The 20,834-nt window shown below is 36.0% G+C and overlaps 6 protein-coding genes across 8 annotated transcripts; 4 read left to right on the top strand and 2 right to left on the bottom strand.

Annotated features, from left to right (window-relative positions):
• Positions 1-146: 146 nt before the first annotated feature.
• On the bottom strand, positions 147-1,914 carry LOC108661899 (uncharacterized). The gene is made up of 2 exons (XM_018120877.2): positions 1,569-1,914; positions 147-851 (listed from the first exon to the last, which is right to left on the bottom strand). Exons 1-2 carry the CDS (start codon positions 1,912-1,914, stop codon positions 319-321), a joined length of 879 nt encoding a protein of 292 aa, XP_017976366.1. The 3' UTR covers positions 147-318.
• Positions 1,915-2,463: 549 nt separating this feature from the next.
• On the top strand, positions 2,464-4,820 carry LOC18597695 (mannose-1-phosphate guanylyltransferase 1-like). 3 transcript variants are annotated; one of them, XM_007026860.3, is made up of 5 exons: positions 2,464-2,582; positions 2,850-2,989; positions 3,304-3,366; positions 3,467-3,706; positions 3,796-4,820. In XM_007026860.3, the coding sequence occupies exons 2-5, from the start codon at positions 2,879-2,881 to the stop codon at positions 4,465-4,467; spliced, it is 1,086 nt and encodes a 361-aa protein (XP_007026922.3). In that variant the 5' UTR covers positions 2,464-2,582; positions 2,850-2,878; the 3' UTR covers positions 4,468-4,820. The 3 variants fall into 3 exon arrangements, with proteins under 3 accessions (XP_007026922.3, XP_007026923.3, XP_017977017.2); XM_007026861.3 differs by having other exon boundaries at positions 2,486-2,667; XM_018121528.2 differs by having other exon boundaries at positions 2,486-2,756.
• A 713-nt stretch (positions 4,821-5,533) lies between these two features.
• Positions 5,534-8,672, bottom strand: LOC18597694 (CASP-like protein 5B2). The gene is made up of 3 exons (XM_007026859.3): positions 8,131-8,672; positions 6,466-6,598; positions 5,534-5,938 (listed from the first exon to the last, which is right to left on the bottom strand). Exons 1-3 carry the CDS (start codon positions 8,259-8,261, stop codon positions 5,738-5,740), a joined length of 465 nt encoding a protein of 154 aa, XP_007026921.1. The 5' UTR covers positions 8,262-8,672; the 3' UTR covers positions 5,534-5,737.
• A 627-nt stretch (positions 8,673-9,299) lies between these two features.
• On the top strand, positions 9,300-11,432 carry LOC108662265 (aldo-keto reductase family 4 member C8-like). The gene is made up of 7 exons (XM_018121530.2): positions 9,300-9,744; positions 9,843-9,893; positions 10,074-10,150; positions 10,245-10,332; positions 10,450-10,725; positions 10,870-11,118; positions 11,222-11,432. Exons 1-7 carry the CDS (start codon positions 9,622-9,624, stop codon positions 11,306-11,308), a joined length of 951 nt encoding a protein of 316 aa, XP_017977019.2. The 5' UTR covers positions 9,300-9,621; the 3' UTR covers positions 11,309-11,432.
• Positions 11,433-14,587: 3,155 nt separating this feature from the next.
• LOC108662266 (aldo-keto reductase family 4 member C8-like) lies at positions 14,588-16,714 on the top strand. The gene is made up of 7 exons (XM_018121531.2): positions 14,588-14,988; positions 15,086-15,136; positions 15,298-15,374; positions 15,464-15,551; positions 15,669-15,944; positions 16,089-16,337; positions 16,441-16,714. Exons 1-7 carry the CDS (start codon positions 14,869-14,871, stop codon positions 16,525-16,527), a joined length of 948 nt encoding a protein of 315 aa, XP_017977020.2. The 5' UTR covers positions 14,588-14,868; the 3' UTR covers positions 16,528-16,714.
• Positions 16,715-17,979: 1,265 nt separating this feature from the next.
• On the top strand, positions 17,980-20,671 carry LOC18597693 (NADPH-dependent aldo-keto reductase, chloroplastic-like). The gene is made up of 8 exons (XM_018121743.2): positions 17,980-18,114; positions 18,217-18,378; positions 18,776-18,826; positions 19,009-19,085; positions 19,259-19,346; positions 19,461-19,736; positions 19,993-20,241; positions 20,354-20,671. The coding sequence occupies exons 2-8, from the start codon at positions 18,250-18,252 to the stop codon at positions 20,438-20,440; spliced, it is 957 nt and encodes a 318-aa protein (XP_017977232.2). The 5' UTR covers positions 17,980-18,114; positions 18,217-18,249; the 3' UTR covers positions 20,441-20,671.
• Positions 20,672-20,834: the final 163 nt, after the last annotated feature.

The following is a 20,834-nucleotide window of genomic DNA, read 5'->3' as shown; positions in this document are numbered from 1 at the left end:
ATCCCCATTTCTAACTTCCCTAGTTAAAAACTTCACCTCTTTCAATTAGTTTAAGATGGCAAGTAAAAATGGAAGGTACAAACAATTAGATCTGCTGATACCCACAATCACACACTACCGATTCAGCAACAAAAGGGATTCAAGAACATTTTAGTAAATCAACATATTAGACCAAAGCCAAAGCCCAAAGGGATTCAAGCAAGCAAAAAAAATTTTACTTAGTACTATTTAGATGAAACAGCTTTCATGTTCATACTTAGAATTGCTGTCCCAATATCTAAACTTATATAGACCTTCCCTTTTAAGGAACATGTACATCTATTTTCTTGGCAAGGACCATTCAACATTGAGGATCAGATTGTCATATCCATATCCATCGAGCTTGTTAATGGCTCTCTGTGCATCTTCCTTGTTAACGAAATTGACAAAAGCAAAACCTCTGTTCAAATTAGGCTTATGATCACGGGGAACGTAGACATCAGCTATTTGTCCAAATAGGCAGAAAAGCTCACGTACGTCGCTCTCTTGAGCATACCGTGAGAGATTGCTAACTCTGACGGTGTACTTTTCATTCCTGCGCCTCACATCTGTGCCAATTCCCTTTTTGGCACCATCTCTCATACCTGGAGGAACATAAGTGCTGCTGTTGGCTTTAGAAGAAGTTGCAGCACCGTATGCTGAAGAAAGCCTTTTATAATTCCGTAGTTCACTTTGTGGTGCAAGATCCTTGTAAGGACACCTTAAAGTCAAGTGGTCACCCTTTTGGACACGAGTCTTACACACCAAGGAACTATTTCCTCTCTTTCCCAGTTGCTTCAAAGCATCTTCCCTGGCTTTAGTTTCTTCTACTTCTGTTGATAATTCAAGTATTGAAAAAGGCAACCATTAGCAGAGAGGAATTTTAAACATCAAACAAGAAGAAACTTAAAAATCCAGTATCAATATTTAGTTCTGCTAACTGTTCTTTGTCATGTTTTTCAAAGAAAATTTACTAATTAGATAAACTTTAATTCTACTGGTAGATTGCAAACCCTGGCAAGGAATCAATTCATGGTCAGGTCAGCTTAACTGGGAATCAAAGGTCATAACTCTTTATCCTCAGATAAGAGAAATGTGGTAGACACAATGCAAATCTAAAACCCAAAAATCTTTGCCCGTTTTCCCCTCTAAACCTCCAAAACTCAATAGAAGTAGGCCCTCCGTGACTAGTCATTGCTTTGATCGTTTCCCCTTATATGTTAAGGCTTTCTTAACACCAAGAAGCAGGGTTTAGTAGTAAGCCAAGAAAGGGTAGCATGTACATGAATTAGCAAAGAAGCATTGAACAACTCGTGATTAGAGAATTTTGTTGATAAATATAAGGACAAGAATAGAATCTTGAGAGCAAACAAGAAAATGAACAAGATAACGTGTTCATCCAAAAAAAATGGAAAAGAACCCCCCAATGCAACACATTTGAATCAACAAATAAACTGAAAAGTCTCTCCTTTCTTGACAGTAAAACCTTAAGGTTAATAAAAGCAATAGAAAGAATAACAAGAACAAGAAAAAGTTGCAACCTTTGACACTAGACGGCCTTTGAAGAAAAATCTCCTCAGTAGAAACCGTAGTGAGTCTGCTACTAGCTTCGTCGTACACTGCATCACCAAACTTTGGCCATGACCTTCTCTGAATGGCTCGCTTACTCGTCTTGGTACAAACCTTGCGAACCTGATAGGTGGATGTGACCTTAACCATGTCACCAGCTTCATTGAACTTGTACTCTATGACTTTCTTTATCCCATTCTCGTCAGGGCCAATGACTTGGCGTGGAGGGAGATGGGGCAAGGCACGTTCCTCCTCGTTGTCTTCAGCTTCGACCTGATCAGCCCAAGAGAGCTTCTTTGAGTTCGGGGTTTCTTCATCTTTAGTCATGGTTGACACTAACAGGTTGAGAGGTTTGTAATGTTAGTTAAAGGGTTTTACGTTGGAAGGATTGCAAGAAAATATTCTGGTGGAATGTTAGGGGACCCTTTGTGTCATTTACATAGCAGCCATGGTTTTTCTAGGTATTCCTACCAGGAAAGAACAACCTTTCTTTCTGTTCCTTTGGCCATGTATAAGGGTAACAGGGCACATGAAGAAAATAGTAAATGAAACTATATTCAAATTGCATGTAGGTCTATGCCACTTCTTTTTTTCTTTAAAATTTCCATAGAAAAATTACATTCCATACTTACTTTTCATTTTTGTCATATTATTATGTGAATTAAATAATCCCATAGTTATAACTATTATGTCCAAAACAATTATCCACTCTAATTGAATTTAATAAACTATAATTGGATATTAAAGGGTTATGAATTCAAATAATAATTTAAAATTTTAATCTTATCAAATAATGAAATTTTTAATTAAGAGTAAAATTAAATTAAGAAATAACTTTATTAACACTGGAGTAGCCCACATGGCCTCAGGTGACAAGGGCCTTATAAATTCATCAAAGAACCAAAGCCTTGCTGGAGGCCGACGCAGAGTCCCATGACAGCATTACTGGCATCCAAGGTCTTTCAGATTTGTTCAGAGTTCAAACCCCCGCAAAGGTCACTGTCACAGCTCTTACAACTAAACTCTGGCCAACCCGGTTCTGCCATTGATCTAATTGGAAAACAAACATTAACTGTCTGTGTATGTCCGACTCAAGCTCCCCACTTTTTCAGTGTCTCGGCCACCCTAGACCCATCTATCTATGATCAAGTTTTTTTCCCTTTTTTTATGTATGATTTATGGGATTTGTTGAGTAACCGAAGTACTCCCTAAAAGGTTTCACTGTTTGAGATAATCTGTATTATGGGTCTGATGTTTTACAGGAAATACAGATTTTTGGTGGGTTATCAGAATGAAAGCACTAATTCTCGTTGGAGGGTTTGGAACCCGCTTGAGACCGTTGACTCTTAGCGTGCCAAAGCCTCTGGTGGATTTTGCTAATAAACCTATGATACTGCATCAGGTTTTCTTATTTTCTTCTGTTTTTTCCCCTGCTGTCTTTAGTTTACTTATTGTTTGTTGTTGGTCTGATCCTTATTGATCTGAAATTTTTGTAGATTTTTTAATGATGGGTAATCCTGCAAAATAGAGTTAAGCTTTGTCAAGGCAGGGATTTGTTTGAAAGATATATTTGATGATTCTATAGCCTAATCTCCAGAAAGCTATAACATGGTTATTGAAAGATGACCAACTTCTATGCTAACAAAGTATGAAGCTTTATGTTGATGTGTTAAAAATGTGAATCATTCCTAGTTTCTTTGTTTCTTTTAATACCAGATTGAAGCTCTGAAAGCTATTGGAGTTACTGAAGTTGTTCTGGCCATCAATTACCAACCAGAGGTAACTAGAAAGGACCCTTTTCTGACTGAAAATTTCATGCGGGTAACTGTGTTATCGACTTTTTCCTGAATTAAGTTGTTCATACTAATTTATTTTGCAGGTTATGTTGAATTTCCTGAAAGAATTTGAGAAAAAGCTTGACATTAAAATCACCTGCTCACAAGAGACTGAACCACTTGGCACGGCAGGTCCTCTAGCTCTGGCTAGAGACAAGTTGATTGATGGTTCTGGTGAGCCATTCTTTGTCCTCAATAGTGATGTTATAAGCGAGTATCCACTAAAAGAAATGATTGATTTTCACAAGGGTCATGGAGGAGAAGCTTCAATTATGGTGACAAAGGTAAAGTGGAAACTGGATTTCACATTCTTGTTCTTAGTCAAGGACTAAACCATTTTGCCTTACTAAAAGGATCTTACTTTTGTTTGAAGGTGGATGAGCCATCAAAATATGGTGTTGTGGTTATGGAAGAGACTACAGGCAAAGTTGAAAAGTTTGTTGAGAAACCAAAGATATTTGTAGGTAACAAAATCAATGCTGGAATCTACTTGTTGAACCCATCTGTTCTTGACCGAATTGAACTGCGACCCACCTCAATTGAGAAAGAGGTCTTCCCAATGATTGCGGGAGAGAATAAGCTTTATGCTATGGTGCTACCTGGGTTCTGGATGGACATAGGACAACCAAAGGATTATATTACCGGCCTGAGATTATACCTTGATTCTTTGCATAAAAAATCCTCTGCGGAATTGGAAGCTGGATCTAACATTGTTGGAAATGTTTTGGTAGACGAGAGTGCTGTAATTGGTCAAGGGTGTCTCATAGGACCTGACGTAGCCATTGGTCCCGGATGCATCATTGAGTCTGGGGTTAGGCTGTCACGCTGTACCATAATGCGTGGAGTTCGCATCAAGAAGCATGCTTGCATCTCCAGTAGCATTATTGGCTGGCATTCCACTGTTGGAAGGTGGGCTCGGGTGGAAAACATGACAATCTTAGGAGAAGATGTTCATCTTGGAGATGAAGTTTACAGCAATGGAGGTGTTGTCCTGCCTCACAAGGAGATAAAGTCTAGCATTTTGAAGCCAGAAATTGTCATGTGATCACAATGGTGAACTTGGAATCAGCATTTTGAGAGTTTAACACTGCAATTTGGTTGTCTACCTTGCCCCTTTTTCTGCTTTTCTTTCTTGTTTATTAGGCAAAACTCCAGTTGGAATAAGTTCGAGGGGTGAGTGGCTGATTGGCTTGTAGACTCAGGGAGAGCAGTAGGCATTTTGTTAATGGAGGACAGATGCAGAGGCAACCTCACGGATTTGTGAAGGACGAGTCTCATTTTTTTTGGAATGCCATTGACCAAAACTCAAGAAAAAGGGAAAATGGAGACAACAAATACATGACATTGCATACACTTAAGCTATATATTGATTAAGTTAATTGCATTTTTAATCTTTTATATTGTTGTGAAGTGCCTGTGTCTCTCTCTCAGAATGATACTCTTCGGACAGATTTTGTTCATTCTCTAGATGCCACATTTGGCATTTGGGTTGGGACTTGGGACCTTCTGTCATATAACTGATTGTTATAAGCCTAAACCATGTTTTCTTCAGGATGATCAACGGCCCTGGAAAAGGTATTTCAAGATGAAATCTAAACCACCAAATTCATACTTTTGAAACATATTCCATTAGTAAGTTGTAAAGGATAAGTCGATTTTATACTAAAGTGTGATTAAATACTTAAATGTTAACATCATTTTTAATATGTAAGACATCTTTTGTAAGATAAAATCATGAGTTCCAATAGATGAAAACGAACAACATAGACTGTGACAGGCTTTGAAAATACTAATAATGTATAGCTGAGGATACTGAGCTGTGTTAAAGTGGAAGAAAATGTGAAACACTTTTTGTGAGACGAGTGTGAGACCTGACGAGTCAGAAAGAACAATATTTTACAAGCTGGAGTGGATCATGACACTAGTACCTGTCTCTTGTTCAGACAAAACACCATTCCACATTATGCAGAATGTCTGTTGGGAGATGTAAGAAAAGACAGGTCACATGCCTTTCAATTCAAGACCTTATTTAAGATCCCCAAAACACGACCCAAGCCAACATGCGGTCCACATGAATTTGATAATATTGTTTGTTAATGGTTGAGAACAAGTAATATTTGAACGAAATTGATTACTAAAACAAAAATCCTTAATGTGCATAAGCAAAACTTTTCCAGTTCTCCAAAATTGTCAAAAATTAAGGCATATGGAAGAAAAAGAAAAAGAAGCATTTACATGTCAAATAGGAGATACTATTATGTGCGTGTATATTCATTGTTGAGCATGGGTTTGGGAACCGCCGGGCCCTTGGCCCTTCAGAAAGAGGCTAAGATCCAGAACATGACATGAGATGACATTGCAATCAGAACCCATGTGATGAATGCCAAAATTATAGATATTTCATATCGCCTGCAGGGTAAATGAGCTTGAGCCCTGCAGAAGTCCAAGTCTCTTGCATACAGGACTATAACCCCTGCTGATGAACATGCAGCTGCCAGTGATAACATAGCTGTAACCTGCACGTTCAAGGAGGATTAGCCTGGCGATATACAATTTCAGCCGAAGAGTATCAAGGATAAAAAAGATTCACAAATGTTAAGCTTCATGTAGGAAAAAACTGATAGAAAACTAAGCAGACAGAACTCCGAAGATCCAAATGGCAATTACTATCATCGCTTCAAAAAAATTATAGCAAAATGCATGGAGAGTTCAGAAACAGAGTATGAAGACAGTGATAAGATTTGTACTCTATTGTCATTCAGAAATGGTAACAGGTGCTCATAAAACTAGCAATGTAGCATATGGAAAGGCTGTATTTGATAGAATAAGAACTACTTTACAGGGTCATGTAAACCACTTATGGAATCACAAACAGCCTGAATATAAAGAAATCTGAGGAAGAAAGTGAAAATTGATGTGAAAAATGACAAATACTGCAAGTAGCAAGCAATTTAAGGTCGAAAACCTGATTTACATCAATGTCCATGCATACATTTAGTGACTAAATGAGATTACAGAGGACTTTTAGAGAAAGGTTTCATACCCAATCACCTACAACAAATAAGCTCACTAGAACTGGGTTCTGAAGATCTCTCTTTCTCCTCAAAGCATAAACATCAAGACATGCAAGTCCAAAGCTCCATAGCAGTTGAAGCCCCATAGATGCAATCAAATAGCTGAAACAAAGAACAAAATAAACATCAAAACTGCACTAATGAGAATTATTACAGTGCATTTCTATTCCTGCCCACCCCACCCAACCTAACCAACTTTTTCTCCTTTCCCAGGGATATGGTACAGCGAAAAATTAGAACAGCACCTGTAAGATCCACAACCACTTTACTTCAGAAATGGCACTATGGAAGATAAGCATAGATGCTATTTTATACCTAGACAAAAGAGCTGTGTCTTTAGCATTTTCACAAAAGAAAAACAAATTCCGTGAGAGTTCAAAAAAGACCAAAGAAGCAAATTCCATCGAAGTTGCATGTTTAAAAGATCACACATGTATAATAGAAGACTCACAAAGAGGTTACATAGTTTCAGACAAATATGCACTCAAATTTATTCCAACCTATTTTATAACTGTGTCTTGAATTTGATTAAGACAAATGAATGGCTCCGTTACAGACTGCTATCACTCTAAGCAGACAAAAAACATAAAACAAGTGACTTAGGAAACTGCCATCACCACATGACATATAGTAGCAGAAAGGCTCCATAGAACTCTGTTCAGTTTCCAACTGTTACGCCTAACACAAACACTCAGTTCCAAACAAGATTTGCTATTACAAGAACAAAAATATACTTTAAACAACCAGTCCCCGTATACTGCACCTCCAACATGTATATACTTATAGCTAGGTCCATTGTGGCAATAACATTAAAGTAGTAGATGATTCCTTCTGCCTAACCATGTAATTAACAGATGCTAATTTGTACAACTTCATACAGCTTAAAATCCAATTTTTAGAGATTCATTAGGCTAAACGACTAGGTCAGAGAATATCTCATCCAACTGCTGTTACAAATTGAAGTTAGCAAATTCCTATGCCTTTCATTTAATAATAGAAAAGCTGGAAAAAAAAACTCAAATTTCCTCATTAAACCCTCTTAGGTCAGATCTTCTCAACAAGCATATGACAAATCATGCCATAAAAGCTCTGGACCAAAATTGAGCTGAAGCCTAAACTTAAAACTCAAATGGTAATCTTTATTTTCCTACTCCTCATGCACACCGCCAAAATGTACTTAAACATGTTCCAATAAATTCAAACCAGATCAGTAGAGTAGCAAAAACCGCTGCACAACTCATATAACTATAACTGAATAAATTTGCAGTACTACATACCACCTTTTTAACTATGCAAAGAGGTAATAATCCACATGTCTAGAAATCAGGTCAACTTCACCTTTCACTTTACCCATTCTTTCTACCAGTAAGGAAATTATCTTTCGCCCATAGTTTTGCCTAAAAAATTCAGCTCCCGAGCTAACTAATCAATGTTTACTAAGACCAGTTCGATTCAAAAACATCATTTTCAACTAAAATTTGGTTAATGATTCAACCTCACAATACTCAAAAATGGCAATAAATAAGAATATTAAATTTATAATATACCCCAAAACAAAACAAAAAAAGCCCACCAAATCTAAAAATGTAAAACTAAGAACAGGAAAAAAAAAAAAAAAGGGAAAACAAAAGTACCAGAAAGCGGTGTAGGTAGAGAAATCAGAGGTAGAGACCATGACTCCAATGGAAGCAGCAGCAAATGCACATTGGGCTATCCTTAGGGTTAACCCACTCACTGTTCCCGGACTCCCTATCAACTCCTTCATCCTCTTTCTTCAAGCTAAAGGGCCCCCACTATCCCCCAGAACCAAAGGGCCCTTCCTTCAAAAAAAGAAAAAAGACAAGACACCCAGAATCTTAAAGCGCTTCCATTAATGGGTACTCAAATCAGAGTCCAAATCAGCTTCTTTCTGGTTCCATTGTTTCATGTAAAAGGAAAATCTATAAATGAAGTGGGGATTTTGGAGATTTGGAGTTTGGACCACCCTGCTATATATAGAAGCGTAGGATTTAAGGAATACCCTGAAATTATGATTAGCTTAGCAGATCATAATTTAAAAAATTATGGTGATATTGATGGTTTGATTTGATGAAGGACGTAAGAGAGAGAGAGAGAGAGAGAGAGAGAGAGAGAGTTTTAGTTTCGTGGGTTGAAGGCTTGAAAGAAAGTGACTGACAGTACACTACGTGGTTGTCTTTTTTTTTTATTATTCTTTTTTTATCAATTCATTTTCCATTTTTTTTTCCTTTCCAGTCAAACGGATTTCCATTGTCCTAACTTCAAATCAGTAATCTTCCTCCATGATTAATTATCAATTATCAACTAGTTAATGATTTCATAACAGTCTTATCTTATCATATTATATTTTTATTAAACATATTAATATACATATTTAATTTTATAATATAATTAATTTTATTTATTTTTATAATTATTAATATTTTATATTTACATTATTAATATCGAATATAAAATTTTGCATAAAAAATTAAAAAATAATTATAAAAATAACTGTATCATATATGTATCAAGTATTATATATAATAAAAAAAATTAAAAATTAAGAGTGGCTATCATCATTTTTTTAATTTTATTTCTATAAACGACATATTTAAAACATAAAATTACAAATTATTCAATCTATTTATTCATTTGTCCTAGCTTAATTACATGGTGGCAGTGAAGAAAAGGGTACCTAATTAAAGGGAGCTAAGCTAAGCTTAGAGTCTTAAAATAATGTACCAAAATTTAGAGATAGAAGGGAGTATTCGGTCGGTGCCGTCGATTTAATTTTAAAATTTTAAAAAATGAATTAATCGAATTATATTAAAAAATAATTTAAATTGGCCGATTTTTCAATCTATATAATATATTTAAAAACGATATTTTTAATGATCGATATTTTCAATTCATTCGGTTGTAAATTTTTTGAATCGAAAATTAGTCAAAATTACCGAACAAATCGTCTCTTTGAATCGATTGATGTCGAAACCGAAAAAATAAAACTGAATTAACTGAATTCAATCGATTTCGATCAGTTGTTTCGGTTTAAACCGATTAATCGATTCGCAGTTGTGAAGTGCTGTGTTTTCGTCATCCTCGGTTCTCAACGTTCTGTGGAAGAAATGGCAGATGATATCAGATTCTTTGAACTGAACACAGGAGCTAAGATCCCTTCTGTTGGATTAGGCACTTACGGTGCCAAACAACATGGTGTTATCCAAAACACTGTCACCACTGCCATCAAGGTAACTGTTTTCATCTCTCTCTCTCTCTCTATGGATGATTTTTCTTTGGGATTTCAATCGATTTTCATTTGGGTTTACTGTTCTTTTTGTTGATTCAGGTTGGGTATCGGCACATTGATTGCGCTTCACTGTACGGCAATGAAAAGGAGGTGATGGTTTTACAGAATCCAGGATTTCTGCTACTTTCTTTTGATATTAGTATTGATTGAATTCTTTTTTTTTTTTGGGTATTTTTGTTTTCCAAATTGAATTGGATAACACCATCTCTTTATTGATAGATTTATGAAAACAATTCTTTGCCTAACATATGTATTTTCTGGTTGATCCAGATTGGTTCTGCTCTAAAGAAATTGTTCAATGAAGGTATAGTGAGGCGTGAAGACTTATGGATTACCTCCAAACTCTGGTTTGTTTGTTTGTTTGTTTCTTTTTCTTTTAACTCAGTTTTAGGCCCATTTTTTTAACTTTCCCTATCTAATCTATATTACATTAAACTTCAGGTGTAGTGATCACTTGCCTGAAGATGTACCAAAGGCATTGAATAAAACTCTGCAAGATTTGCAACTTGACTATGTGGATCTCTATCTAGTAAGTGTAACACATTAGGCTGCTTTGGTTTACTGCATTGAGAAATATATATGATTCATCTGCTTTAAAAATGGTTGTATGGTTGTGTTGTTGCTAATTTGTGATGGAATTTTGAAGATACATTGGCCAGTCAGTTTAAAAAAGGGATCAATTGTTGTTACGCCTGAAAGCTTTACACAACCTGACATACCTGGTACGTGGAGAGCAATGGAGGCACTCTATGATTCTGGTAAGGCTCGGGCTATTGGAGTGAGTAACTTCTCTTCAAAGAAGCTTGGAGATCTGTTGGAAGTGGCACGTATAACTCCTGCTGTCAATCAAGTGGAAATTCACCCTGTATGGCAGCAGCCAAAGCTGCACGAATATTGTCAATCCAAGGGAGTTCACTTGACGGTGAGTTTGTAGATTGAAAGCAAAAAAACCAGCATATTCATCTTGGGGGCTGTGCAGTTGATCACTTATGTTTTGAGTTAGTTTTATCAGTCTTTCCGAACCAAACCTTTTTACACAATAGCTCATCTTGTTCTTTGATCCCAGGGATATTCTCCATTGGGTTCCCAAGCTGGAGAAAATGTCAGGAAGAAGGTCCTGGACAATCCGGTTGTTAAAATGGTGGCAGAGGAACTAGGGAAATCTCCAGCACAAGTGGCTCTTCGCTGGGGACTGCAAATGGGTCATAGCATACTTCCTAAGAGCATAAGTGAGGCAAGGCTGAAGGAAAACATTGATGTTTTTAACTGGTCTATACCTGAAGATTTGATTGCCCAGCTTTCTCAAATTCAACAGGCAAGTAACAGTTTCATCTGAACAATCTTTTGATCAAGCATTCTGTTTTTTCAATGATTGCATCATCTTAGTATCGGGTGCAACTATGCTGTTCTAAATGCAGGAGAGGCTAGGAAGAGCCGAACATTTTGTGCATGATAGTTATGGTGTATATAGGACTGTTGAAGAGCTTTGGGATGGTGAAGTCTGAGCAGACATATGTTCGGAAGTTGTTCCCCTTTAATTTAAACATAATAGACAATGCTTCTATGTTGTTTCCCTGTTGCCTCCTGATTTGCAATAGATATGCTTGTTACAGGCTCGGTTCATTTCAAGTTCAGGTCATTGCAATAGAGCAGCAGTCGCTCAATCAAAAGAGCCACACCATTTTCTTTTAATCTCATAACCCATTTTTCTCATTAATTAGGCAAGGCAGGGAACTGTTATTGGTAAATATTAGTATAATCATTTCAAAGGCAATAATGACTATACAGACTCTGAAAGGGAACAAGAGTGTAGCAGTATGTAACAGGCGCTCGGGAGAGTTTGCACCAAATTTTTCTGACATAAACAGTCTCTGAACAAGTGTCAATCCAATCACAAGCTTTCAGCTCACATGCAAGCAAGGCATCATCAACCAAGTAAAAGTTAAAAAGAAAAAAAACAGCGAAAAGACATCACAGTGAAACCGTTGAAGTAAGAATTCTGTTGTAAGTGCTGGTTTCGTCTGCTATCTTTATCTGTCTAGTTTTGCAATAGTTGCAAGAGAATTGGCAGATGAAATCAGGTTCTTTAACTGAACACAGTCATTAAATACGATTTTTCAGCTTCGTACTTCACAGTTAATGAAACAAGAACCAACCTCCTAAAGGAAACGCCATTCAAGAGTCAAATCTAAGGCCTGCCAAATTGTTACTGCAGTGTTGGCAAAGCCCATTTGCCATTGAGTTAGGTACTCCCCAGATATATCGAGGATATCAACTTTACCAACCTGATTTTAAATAAACCAACATGATTTAGAAGTTTTGAAGTCCTTAACAGATAACAAAACCATTTGTTAATCAAAGAATCGCATTTGAAGAACCACTCTCCATATTCATCATAGATGGTGCATACATGATAAATCCTTCACAAATGGTAAGAAACTCGATATGGTTAGAGTCTGCACTACTTATTGATGATCATATAGTAACCCATAGAGATTAATTAAGTTTTTTTGATACGTGCGGAATCATCCACATTACATTTAATACTCGAAAATCGTCCTCATTAAATTTGGAAGTACCCTGGAAGTAAGTATTAAGTATGATCAGTGACAAAGTCATCTAAGATGGAAATAACTTGTGGCCTTTTCACTTTGAAACCACTATGCACTAGCTAATGAAATGGGGTATTAACCTTTCCAGAGCTCAACAAAAGAAGAGTGAGGTGACAAAGAAAAAGCAGACGTAAGACCTGACGACTTTGCTGGCCATCCTACTCAAACAATCTATAAATGACGAAGTGCAAGAGCCAAACGTAAGGTCCAGAAGCAAGAATACATTGGCCCGCAGCAGCGCCTCATTCAATTGTGAACTTCCACTAATGATTCCATTTTCCTTACATTGCAAAATTTTAGAACTTGGCTTCAGAGCATTCAACGTGACAAAGAAAAAGGCCAAGGGGAAAAATTCAAAGCTTGGGGTCACTAGTTAAATGGATTTCCTTGTCCTAACTTAAAATCAGTAATCTTCTTCCATGATTTACTATCAATTATCAACTAGTTAATGATTTCATAACAGTCTTATCTCGTCATATTATATTTTTATTAAACATATCAATATAGGTATTTAATATTATAATATAATTAATTAAATTTATTTATATAATTATTAATATTTTATATTTACATTATCTATAACAAATATAAAATTTTACATAAAGAAAATTAAAAAATAATTATATTATATATATCAAATTTTATATATATAATAATCAAAAAATTAAAAATTAAAAGTGACGACCATCTTTTTTTAAAATTTTGTTTTCGTAAACGACATATTTAAAATATAAAATCACGAATTATCAAATTTATTTGTAATTTTCAAAAATATGATATTTTTCAAGGTGATAATATTTATCAAAATTCGAGACCCTAATGTTTTATGGAGAAAGTGGGCTTTGGACTTCTTCTTTGTGGACAAAGGATCATCTTGTATTTAGGCATTATGGCCTACTCTATACATGGACTAAGGGGCCCGAAGTATAGCTGTATCATTTGTTTAACGTTTCTTCACCTTTTCTAAATAATGTCTCTTTATTCATTTGTCCTAGCTTAATTACGTGGTGGCAGTGAAGAAAAGGGTACCTAATTAAAGGGAGCTAAGCTGAGCTTAGAGTCTTAAAATAATGTACCAAAATTTAGAGATAGATGAGAGTATTTGGTCAGTTCGATCAATTTAATTTTAAATTTTTAAAAAATGAATTAATTGAAATCTATTAAAAAATAATTTAAATTGATCAAATTTTCAATTTATATAATATATTTTAAAAAATATATTTTAATGATTGATATTAATCTATTCGGTTGTAAATTTCTTATTTAGAAATTAGTCAAAATAATGGAACAAATTGTCTCTTTTAATTGATTAATATCGAAATCGAAAAAATAAAACTATATTAATTAAATTCAATTGATTTCAATCAATTATTTCGGTTTATACCGATTAATGCTCACCCCTAGTTAAAAGGCATGGTTAAGTGCAAAAAAGCAAAGCTTGTAAGCGGGTGCACATATCACAATTGTTCCCTTCTCATTAAGTTATGTACAAGTTTAATTTAAGAATATTGAGGGCCTATAGGCATCATTAATGAGGATGGCCAAGGAATGTAGGGGAAAATCAAGCATAAAGTCAAAGGGTTTTAAGGAATTAAGGCACCTAATTCTCATCCATAAGGCTGTCTTATTCCACCTTTAAGCACTAGAGACTTTTCATCTTAAACGTTTTCACAACAATCTTCTTAATCTCTTATAAAATCATGCAACCATTTACCTTTATCATTTTCTAAAACATTATGCTAGAATATTTATACTATAATACTTTCAAACAAATATTCAAAAGTATGACAAATTTACTTCTAAAATGAGCATATAGTCATGTGACATTATATATTTAGATTACCACTATGACATTAAAGATCCTTAAGTTGCATTTTTATAATTGAAATTTACATACTTCAAATTAAGGATTACACTATTTTATATTTCAAATTGAAATTTTCCAAAGAATAAAAAAAAAATTTCTCTTTAATTTTAATATAGTTCAAATACTCAAATAATCCTTGTATTCGTGTATTCGTGCATTTTCATCAATTTAATTTATATATTCAAAATTTAATTAATTAATCTCTCAATTTTAAAAATTAAAACAATTTAATCCCTCTACTTTATTGGTTAATATTTGTCATAGAGGTGACTTCTTCCTTGTTGGACTGGCAAACCCAAGAAAGCAAATAAAGCAACAATTGGAACTCAGACCTTGGAAGAAATCATCAAAATTTCCATATTTAAACATGAAAAGTACAAATCTTGTACAAAATTGAATCAAAACTATGAAGGGAAAGAAATCTGCCACTTGGCTATGGTTTCCACTATGAATGGTAACACCTAACAAATAACTAACAAACCAACACCTTCCTGGCAAGTGCCAAAACAAAGCACTGTTAAACGTTTCGCAGTTGTGAAGGTCTGTGTTTTCGTCATCCTCGGTTCTCAACATTCTTTGGAAGAGAATGGCAGATGATATCAGATTCTTTGAACTGAACACAGGAGCTAAGATCCCTTCTGTTGGATTAGGCACTTTCGGTGCCAAACATGGTGTTATCCAAAACACTGTCATCACTGCCATCAAGGTAAACGTTTTCATCTCTTTCTCTCTCTCTGGGTGATTTTTATTTGGAATTTTCAATCGATTTTCATTTGGGTTTACTGTTCTTTTTGTTGATTCAGGTTGGGTATCGGCACATTGATTGCGCTTCACTGTACGGCAATGAAAAGGAGGTGATGGTTTTACAGAATCCAGGATTTCTGCTACTTTCTTTTGATATTAGAATTGATTGATTTTTTTTTATATATTTTTGTTTTCCAAATTGAATTGGGTAATGCCATCTCTTTATTGATACAATTCTTTGTCTAACATATGTATTTTCTGGTTGATCCAGATTGGTTCTGCTCTGAAGAAATTGTTTAATGAAGGTATAGTGAGGCGTGAAGACTTATGGATTACCTCCAAACTCTGGTTTGTTCGTTTCTTTCTTTTTCTTTTAACTCAGTTTTAGTCCATTTTTTTAACTTTCCCTATCTAATCTATATTACATTGAACTTCAGGTGTAGTGATCACTTGCCTGAAGATGTATCAAAGGCATTGAATAAAACTCTGCAAGATTTGCAACTTGATTATGTGGATCTCTATCTAGTAAGTGTAACACATTAGGCTGCTTTGGTTTACTGCATTGAGAAATATATATGAATCATCTGCTTTGAAAATGGTTTTATGGTTGTGTTGTTGCTAATTTGTAATGGAATTTTGAAGATACATTGGCCAGTCAGTTTAAAAAAGGGATCAATTGTTGTTAAGCCTGAAAGCTTTACGCAACCTGACATACCTGGTACGTGGAGAGCAATGGAGGCACTCAATGATTCTGGCAAGGCTCGGGCTATTGGAGTGAGTAACTTCTCTTCAAAGAAGCTTGGAGATCTGTTGGAAGTGGCACGTATAACTCCTGCTGTCAATCAAGTGGAAATTCACCCTGTATGGCAGCAGCCAAAGCTGCACGAATATTGTCAATCTAAGGGAGTTCACTTGACGGTGAGTTTGTAGATTGAAAGCAATAAAACCGGCATATTCATCTCGGGGGCTGTGCAGTTGATCACTTATGTTTTGAGTTAGTTTTATCAGTCTTTCCGAACCACACCTTTTTACACAATAGCCCATCTTGTTGTTTGATCTCAGGGATATTCTCCATTGGGTTCCCAAGCTGGAGAAAATGTCAGGAAGAAGGTCCTGGACAATCCGGTTGTTAAAATGGTGGCAGAGGAACTAGGGAAATCTCCAGCACAAGTGGCTCTTCGCTGGGGACTGCAAATGGGTCATAGCGTAGTTCCTAAGAGCATAAGTGAGGCAAGGCTGAAGGAAAACATTGATGTTTTTGACTGGTCTATACCTGAAGATTTGATTGCCCAGCTTTCTCAAATTCAACAGGCAAGTAACAGTTTCATCTGAGCAATCTTTTGTTCAAGCATTCTGTTTTTTCAATGATTGCATCATCTTAGAATCGGGTACAACTATGTTGTTCTAAATGCAGGAGAGGCTAGCAAGAGCCGAACATTTTGTGCATGATAGTTATGGTGTATATAGGACTGTTGAAGAGCTTTGGGATGGTGAAGTCTGAGCAGACATATGTTCGGAAAATGGTTATGTTCTACCTGCATATGTGTAACTTTTTATAACTTTCTTCAAACTAAATGGTACATTATTTGCCACAGATATGCTGATTGACAATGTATTTATGTCTTAGAAGGTGGAGAAGAATTTTTCCCCTTTAATTTAAACATAATAGACAATGCTTCTATGTTGTTTCCCTGTTGTTGCCTGATTTGCAATAGATATGCTTGTTACAGGTTCGGTTCATTTCAAGTTCAGGTCATTGCAGTAGAGCAGCAGTCGCTCAATCAAAAGAGCCACGCCATTTTCTTTTAATCTCATAATCCATTTTTCTCATTAATTAGGTAAAACAGGGAACCGTTCTTGTAAAATATTAGTATAATCATTTCAAAGGCACTAATGACTAAACAGACTCTGAAAGGAAACAAAGACCGTAGCAGCATATAACAGGCGCTCGGGGGAGTTTGCACCAAATTTTTCTGACATAAACAGTCTCTGAACAAGTGTCAATCAAATCACAAGCTTTCAGCTCGCATGCAAGCAAGGCATCATCAACCAAGTAAAAGTTAAAAGGAAAAAAACAGCAAAAAGACATCACAGTGAAACCGTTGAAGTAAGAATCCTGTAGTAAGTGCTGGTTTTGTCTGCTATCTTTATCTGTCCAGTTTTGCAATAGTTGCAAAAGAATTGGCAAGATGAAATCAGGTTCTTTGAACTAAACAGAGTCATTAAATACGATTCTTCAGCTTCGTACTTCACAGTTAATGAAACAAGAACCAACCTCCTAAAGGAAACTCCATTCAAGAGTCAAATCCAAGGCCTGCCAAATTGGTACTGCGGTTTCACTCCAGTTTTAGCAAAGCCCATTTGCCATTGAGTTAGGTACTCTCTAGATATATTGAGGACATCAACTTTACCAACCTGATTTTTAAATAAACCAACATGATTTAGAAGTATTGAAGTCCTTAACAGATAACAAAACCATTTGTTAATCAAAGAATCGCATTTGAAGAATCACTCTCAATATTCAGCATAGATGTTGCATACATGATAAATCCTTCACAAATGGTAAGAAACTCGATATGGTTGTCTGCACTACTTATTGATGATCATATAGATATTAATTTTTTCGATACGTGCAGAATCATCCACATTAAATTTAATACGCGTAAAATCGTCCACGTTAAATTTGGAAGTACCCTGGATGTAAGTAAAAGTATGATCAGTGACAAAGTCATCTAAGATGGAAATGGCTTGCGGCCTTTTTACTTTAAAACCACTATGCACTAGCTAATGAAAAGGGGTATTAACCTTTCTAAAGTTCAACAAAAGAAGAGTGAGGTTAAAAGAAAAAGCAGACGTAAGACCTGACGACTTTGCAGGCCATCGTAGTCAAACAATCTATAAACGACAAGTGCAAGAGCCGAACGTAAGGTCCAGAAGCAAGAATACATTGGCCCGCAGCAGAGCCTCATTCAATGATAAACTTCCACAAATGATTCTATTTTCCTAATCTTGAAAATTTTAGAACTTGGCTTCAGAGCATTCAACGTGACAAAGGAAAAGGAGGCAGGGGAAAAATCCACAGCTTGGGGTGAGTAGTCACACGTGTATGAAGCGACCATATTTATGTTTTTTAACTCCTCCATGTTTTAATGCTTTGGCTGTTCTCTTTTGCTACTGTCTCTCTATAAAGAAAAAGACTCCCGTCAATTTGTCAGTAGTCTCTATGAACAAAATGGCCGAGGCAATTCGATACTTTGAGCTGAACACTGGAGCTAAGATTCCCTCTGTTGGACTGGGAACATGGCAGGCTGCACCTGGTGTTGTTGGCAATGCTGTTGCTGCTGCAATCAAGGTATTTTTCACAATTATCACCTATATGTGTGTGTGTGTGTGTGTATATATATATAATACAGTCTTTTCTGGATAATTTTCTTGGAACTGGAGCTGTTCACAGCTCTCTTCAAAAAATCCCAAGTAGCTAACAAATCCTGATTAAATATAAAAGTAAAGTTATTGTGAAAATTTTGGGAAATTGAGGAGTGACTGCTATATATATATATATATATATATATATATATATATATATAATACAGTCTTTTCTGGATAATTTTCTTGGAACTGGAGCTGTTCACAGCTCTCTTCCAAAAATCCCAAGTAGCTAACAAATCCTGATTAAATATAAAAGTAAAGTTATTGTGAAAATTTTGGGAAATTGAGGAGTGACTGCTTATCGCTCTGTGTTAATGCAGCTTGGTTATCGGCATATTGATTGTGCTGAAGCCTATGAGAACCAAAAAGAGGTAATGTCTTTGTTTTTTGCAAGTTCTTCCCTGGAATGAATATTCATTTTCTGAGCAAATTTGCATCGAACTACATTCTATTCCTGCTGAATTTATATTCGGCTTGCCTTTATGCCTTGATTTTGATGAATGATGAAAATATGAAACAAAATTTACTCACTGCCATAGTTTGATTTATGTAGATTGGTTCTGTTCTGAAGAAGCTGTTTGATGATGGTGTTGTGAAGCGTGAAGATCTTTGGATCACCTCCAAACTCTGGTTTTCTCTCAATTTCAAAATCCTTTCAAATGTTTACATATATCATATATGAAATTTTCCATTTCAAAATTGAATTTCGAGTGTATAACTAAAAATCTGTTTAGATTGCATTAGTTTTTGTCAGAGTTTGTTAACTTTGTGGAGTTAAGGATGTGAATTACAACTTTCTGCAGGTGCAATAGCCATGCACCAGAAGTTGTACCAGAGGCATTAAACAATACCTTGCAAGACTTGCAGCTAGACTACCTAGATCTCTATCTAGTATGTAGAAATGTTAACACAACCATGTTTCTTCCATTTTGGCCTTACTAACATAAGCCAATTTTGTTCATGATTTCTTAATGAGTGACAACCTTGATTGTTTAATGTTTGAAGATTCATTGGCCTGCCAGCATGAAAAAGGGAGCAGTCGGCTTTAAGCCTGAGAACCTAACCCAACCTGACATACCCAGTACATGGAGAGCAATGGAGGCACTCTATGACTCTGGCAAGGCTCGAGCTATAGGAGTAAGCAATTTCTCTTCAAAGAAGCTTGGAGATCTGTTGGAGGTAGCTCGTGTTAGTCCCGCTGTACTTCAAGTGGAAAGCCATCCTGTCTGGCAGCAGCCTAAGCTACATGAATTCTGTAAATCCAACGGAGTTCATATAACTGTGAGTATGCGCACATATTGTACAAGTGCAACCAACAAATTGTGAGGTTTGAATTGACATTGATAGTGATAATGCCTGCTACTACTAGATAAGTTCACCTATCTGTAGAAACTTAACATTCACATAGGTGAAAAGCTATTGAGGAGGTTCATGATATATCATTGTGATGTAGTATGTGTTATTTTCTAATGGTCTTCAAACACCCATCCGTTCTTATGGAATAACCAATTAAGAATATTAATTGTCATTGTTTCAGGGGTATTCACCATTGGGTTCCCCAGGCACAGGGACCATCAAGACGCAGGTCCTCAAGAATCCAGTTCTGAATATGGTTGCAGAGAAATTGGGCAGGTCCCCTGCTCAGGTTGCCCTCCGTTGGGGGCTGCAAATGGGTCACAGTGTATTGCCTAAGAGTACAAATGAAGTGAGGATCAGAGAAAACTTTGATGTTTTTGATTGGTCTATACCTGAAGACTTGTTTGTCAAGCTTTCTGAAATTGAGCAGGCAAGTTGCTTAATCCCCATTTTTACATGGCTGGTTTATTGTAGCTTATGATCTAAATATGAGGGCTTTAGGTCTAGTTCAGATTATTGATTTCTTCTTTTATGCCTTCCAGGAGAGGCTGGTCAGAGGCACTGGATTCGTGCATGAAACATACGGGGCATTCAGGACCATCGAAGAACTCTGGGATGGTGAGATCTGAACACACACCAGTGTTCGAGAGCCTAAGCAAGCTTACTCTTTACAGACGTATTTTCCCCCACAAAGTTTGTTTTTAAATGTCTAAGAAGAAATTCCCGTAGCACTTGTAAGGCAGATTCATGGTGCTGCTAAAGTTTAATATAAGTGAAGGAAGCCTACTACTTCTTGGATGTAATTTTCTGATACTTATGGTGAACTACAACCTGATGGTACATGTCTTCCATTGTAACAATTTAAAGACCCTTTTTTGGAAAAAAAAAAAAAAAAGGTATGCAAGATCATTTGATTATGCTGATCATCTAATTTAACAACAAATGATCAGTGCAAGAGTCAAATAGATGGTACAGAAGCAAGCCTAGGTTGGCCGCCACCAGTCCTAAACACTCTTCCATCAA

Source organism: Theobroma cacao, chromosome 5 (assembly GCF_053813885.1).
Source record: "Theobroma cacao isolate CCN51 chromosome 5, ASM5381388v1, whole genome shotgun sequence".
NCBI classification, from domain to species: Eukaryota; Viridiplantae; Streptophyta; class Magnoliopsida; order Malvales; family Malvaceae; genus Theobroma; species Theobroma cacao.
The sequence above is the reverse complement of the archived record's forward strand: the minus strand, read 5'-3'. Positions and strand labels throughout refer to the sequence as shown.

What these genes read in the sequence shown, in the direction of transcription:
- LOC108661899 (XM_018120877.2), bottom strand. Translation starts at nt 1,914, where the DNA reads ATGACTAAAGATGAAGAAACCCCGAACTCAAAGAAGCTCTCTTGGGCT. An exon ending in TTTTCTTCAAAGGCCGTCTA is followed by an intron (nt 852 to 1,568) that starts GTGTCAAAGGTT and finishes AATTATCAACAG; the next exon opens with AAGTAGAAGAAACTAAAGCC.
- LOC18597695 (XM_007026860.3), top strand. Translation starts at nt 2,879, where the DNA reads ATGAAAGCACTAATTCTCGTTGGAGGGTTTGGAACCCGCTTGAGACCG. An exon ending in AACCTATGATACTGCATCAG is followed by an intron (nt 2,990 to 3,303) that starts GTTTTCTTATTT and finishes TTTTAATACCAG; the next exon opens with ATTGAAGCTCTGAAAGCTAT. An exon ending in CTTCAATTATGGTGACAAAG is followed by an intron (nt 3,707 to 3,795) that starts GTAAAGTGGAAA and finishes TTTTGTTTGAAG; the next exon opens with GTGGATGAGCCATCAAAATA.
- LOC18597694 (XM_007026859.3), bottom strand. Translation starts at nt 8,261, where the DNA reads ATGAAGGAGTTGATAGGGAGTCCGGGAACAGTGAGTGGGTTAACCCTA. An exon ending in TCTACCTACACCGCTTTCTG is followed by an intron (nt 6,599 to 8,130) that starts GTACTTTTGTTT and finishes TCTTTGTTTCAG; the next exon opens with CTATTTGATTGCATCTATGG. An exon ending in TATTTGTTGTAGGTGATTGG is followed by an intron (nt 5,939 to 6,465) that starts GTATGAAACCTT and finishes TTGAACGTGCAG; the next exon opens with GTTACAGCTATGTTATCACT.
- LOC108662265 (XM_018121530.2), top strand. Translation starts at nt 9,622, where the DNA reads ATGGCAGATGATATCAGATTCTTTGAACTGAACACAGGAGCTAAGATC. An exon ending in TGTACGGCAATGAAAAGGAG is followed by an intron (nt 9,894 to 10,073) that starts GTGATGGTTTTA and finishes TGGTTGATCCAG; the next exon opens with ATTGGTTCTGCTCTAAAGAA. An exon ending in ACTATGTGGATCTCTATCTA is followed by an intron (nt 10,333 to 10,449) that starts GTAAGTGTAACA and finishes GGAATTTTGAAG; the next exon opens with ATACATTGGCCAGTCAGTTT.
- LOC108662266 (XM_018121531.2), top strand. Translation starts at nt 14,869, where the DNA reads ATGGCAGATGATATCAGATTCTTTGAACTGAACACAGGAGCTAAGATC. An exon ending in CTAAGGGAGTTCACTTGACG is followed by an intron (nt 15,945 to 16,088) that starts GTGAGTTTGTAG and finishes GTTTGATCTCAG; the next exon opens with GGATATTCTCCATTGGGTTC. An exon ending in AGCTTTCTCAAATTCAACAG is followed by an intron (nt 16,338 to 16,440) that starts GCAAGTAACAGT and finishes TTCTAAATGCAG; the next exon opens with GAGAGGCTAGCAAGAGCCGA.
- LOC18597693 (XM_018121743.2), top strand. Translation starts at nt 18,250, where the DNA reads ATGAACAAAATGGCCGAGGCAATTCGATACTTTGAGCTGAACACTGGA. An exon ending in ACTACCTAGATCTCTATCTA is followed by an intron (nt 19,347 to 19,460) that starts GTATGTAGAAAT and finishes TAATGTTTGAAG; the next exon opens with ATTCATTGGCCTGCCAGCAT. An exon ending in AGCTTTCTGAAATTGAGCAG is followed by an intron (nt 20,242 to 20,353) that starts GCAAGTTGCTTA and finishes TATGCCTTCCAG; the next exon opens with GAGAGGCTGGTCAGAGGCAC.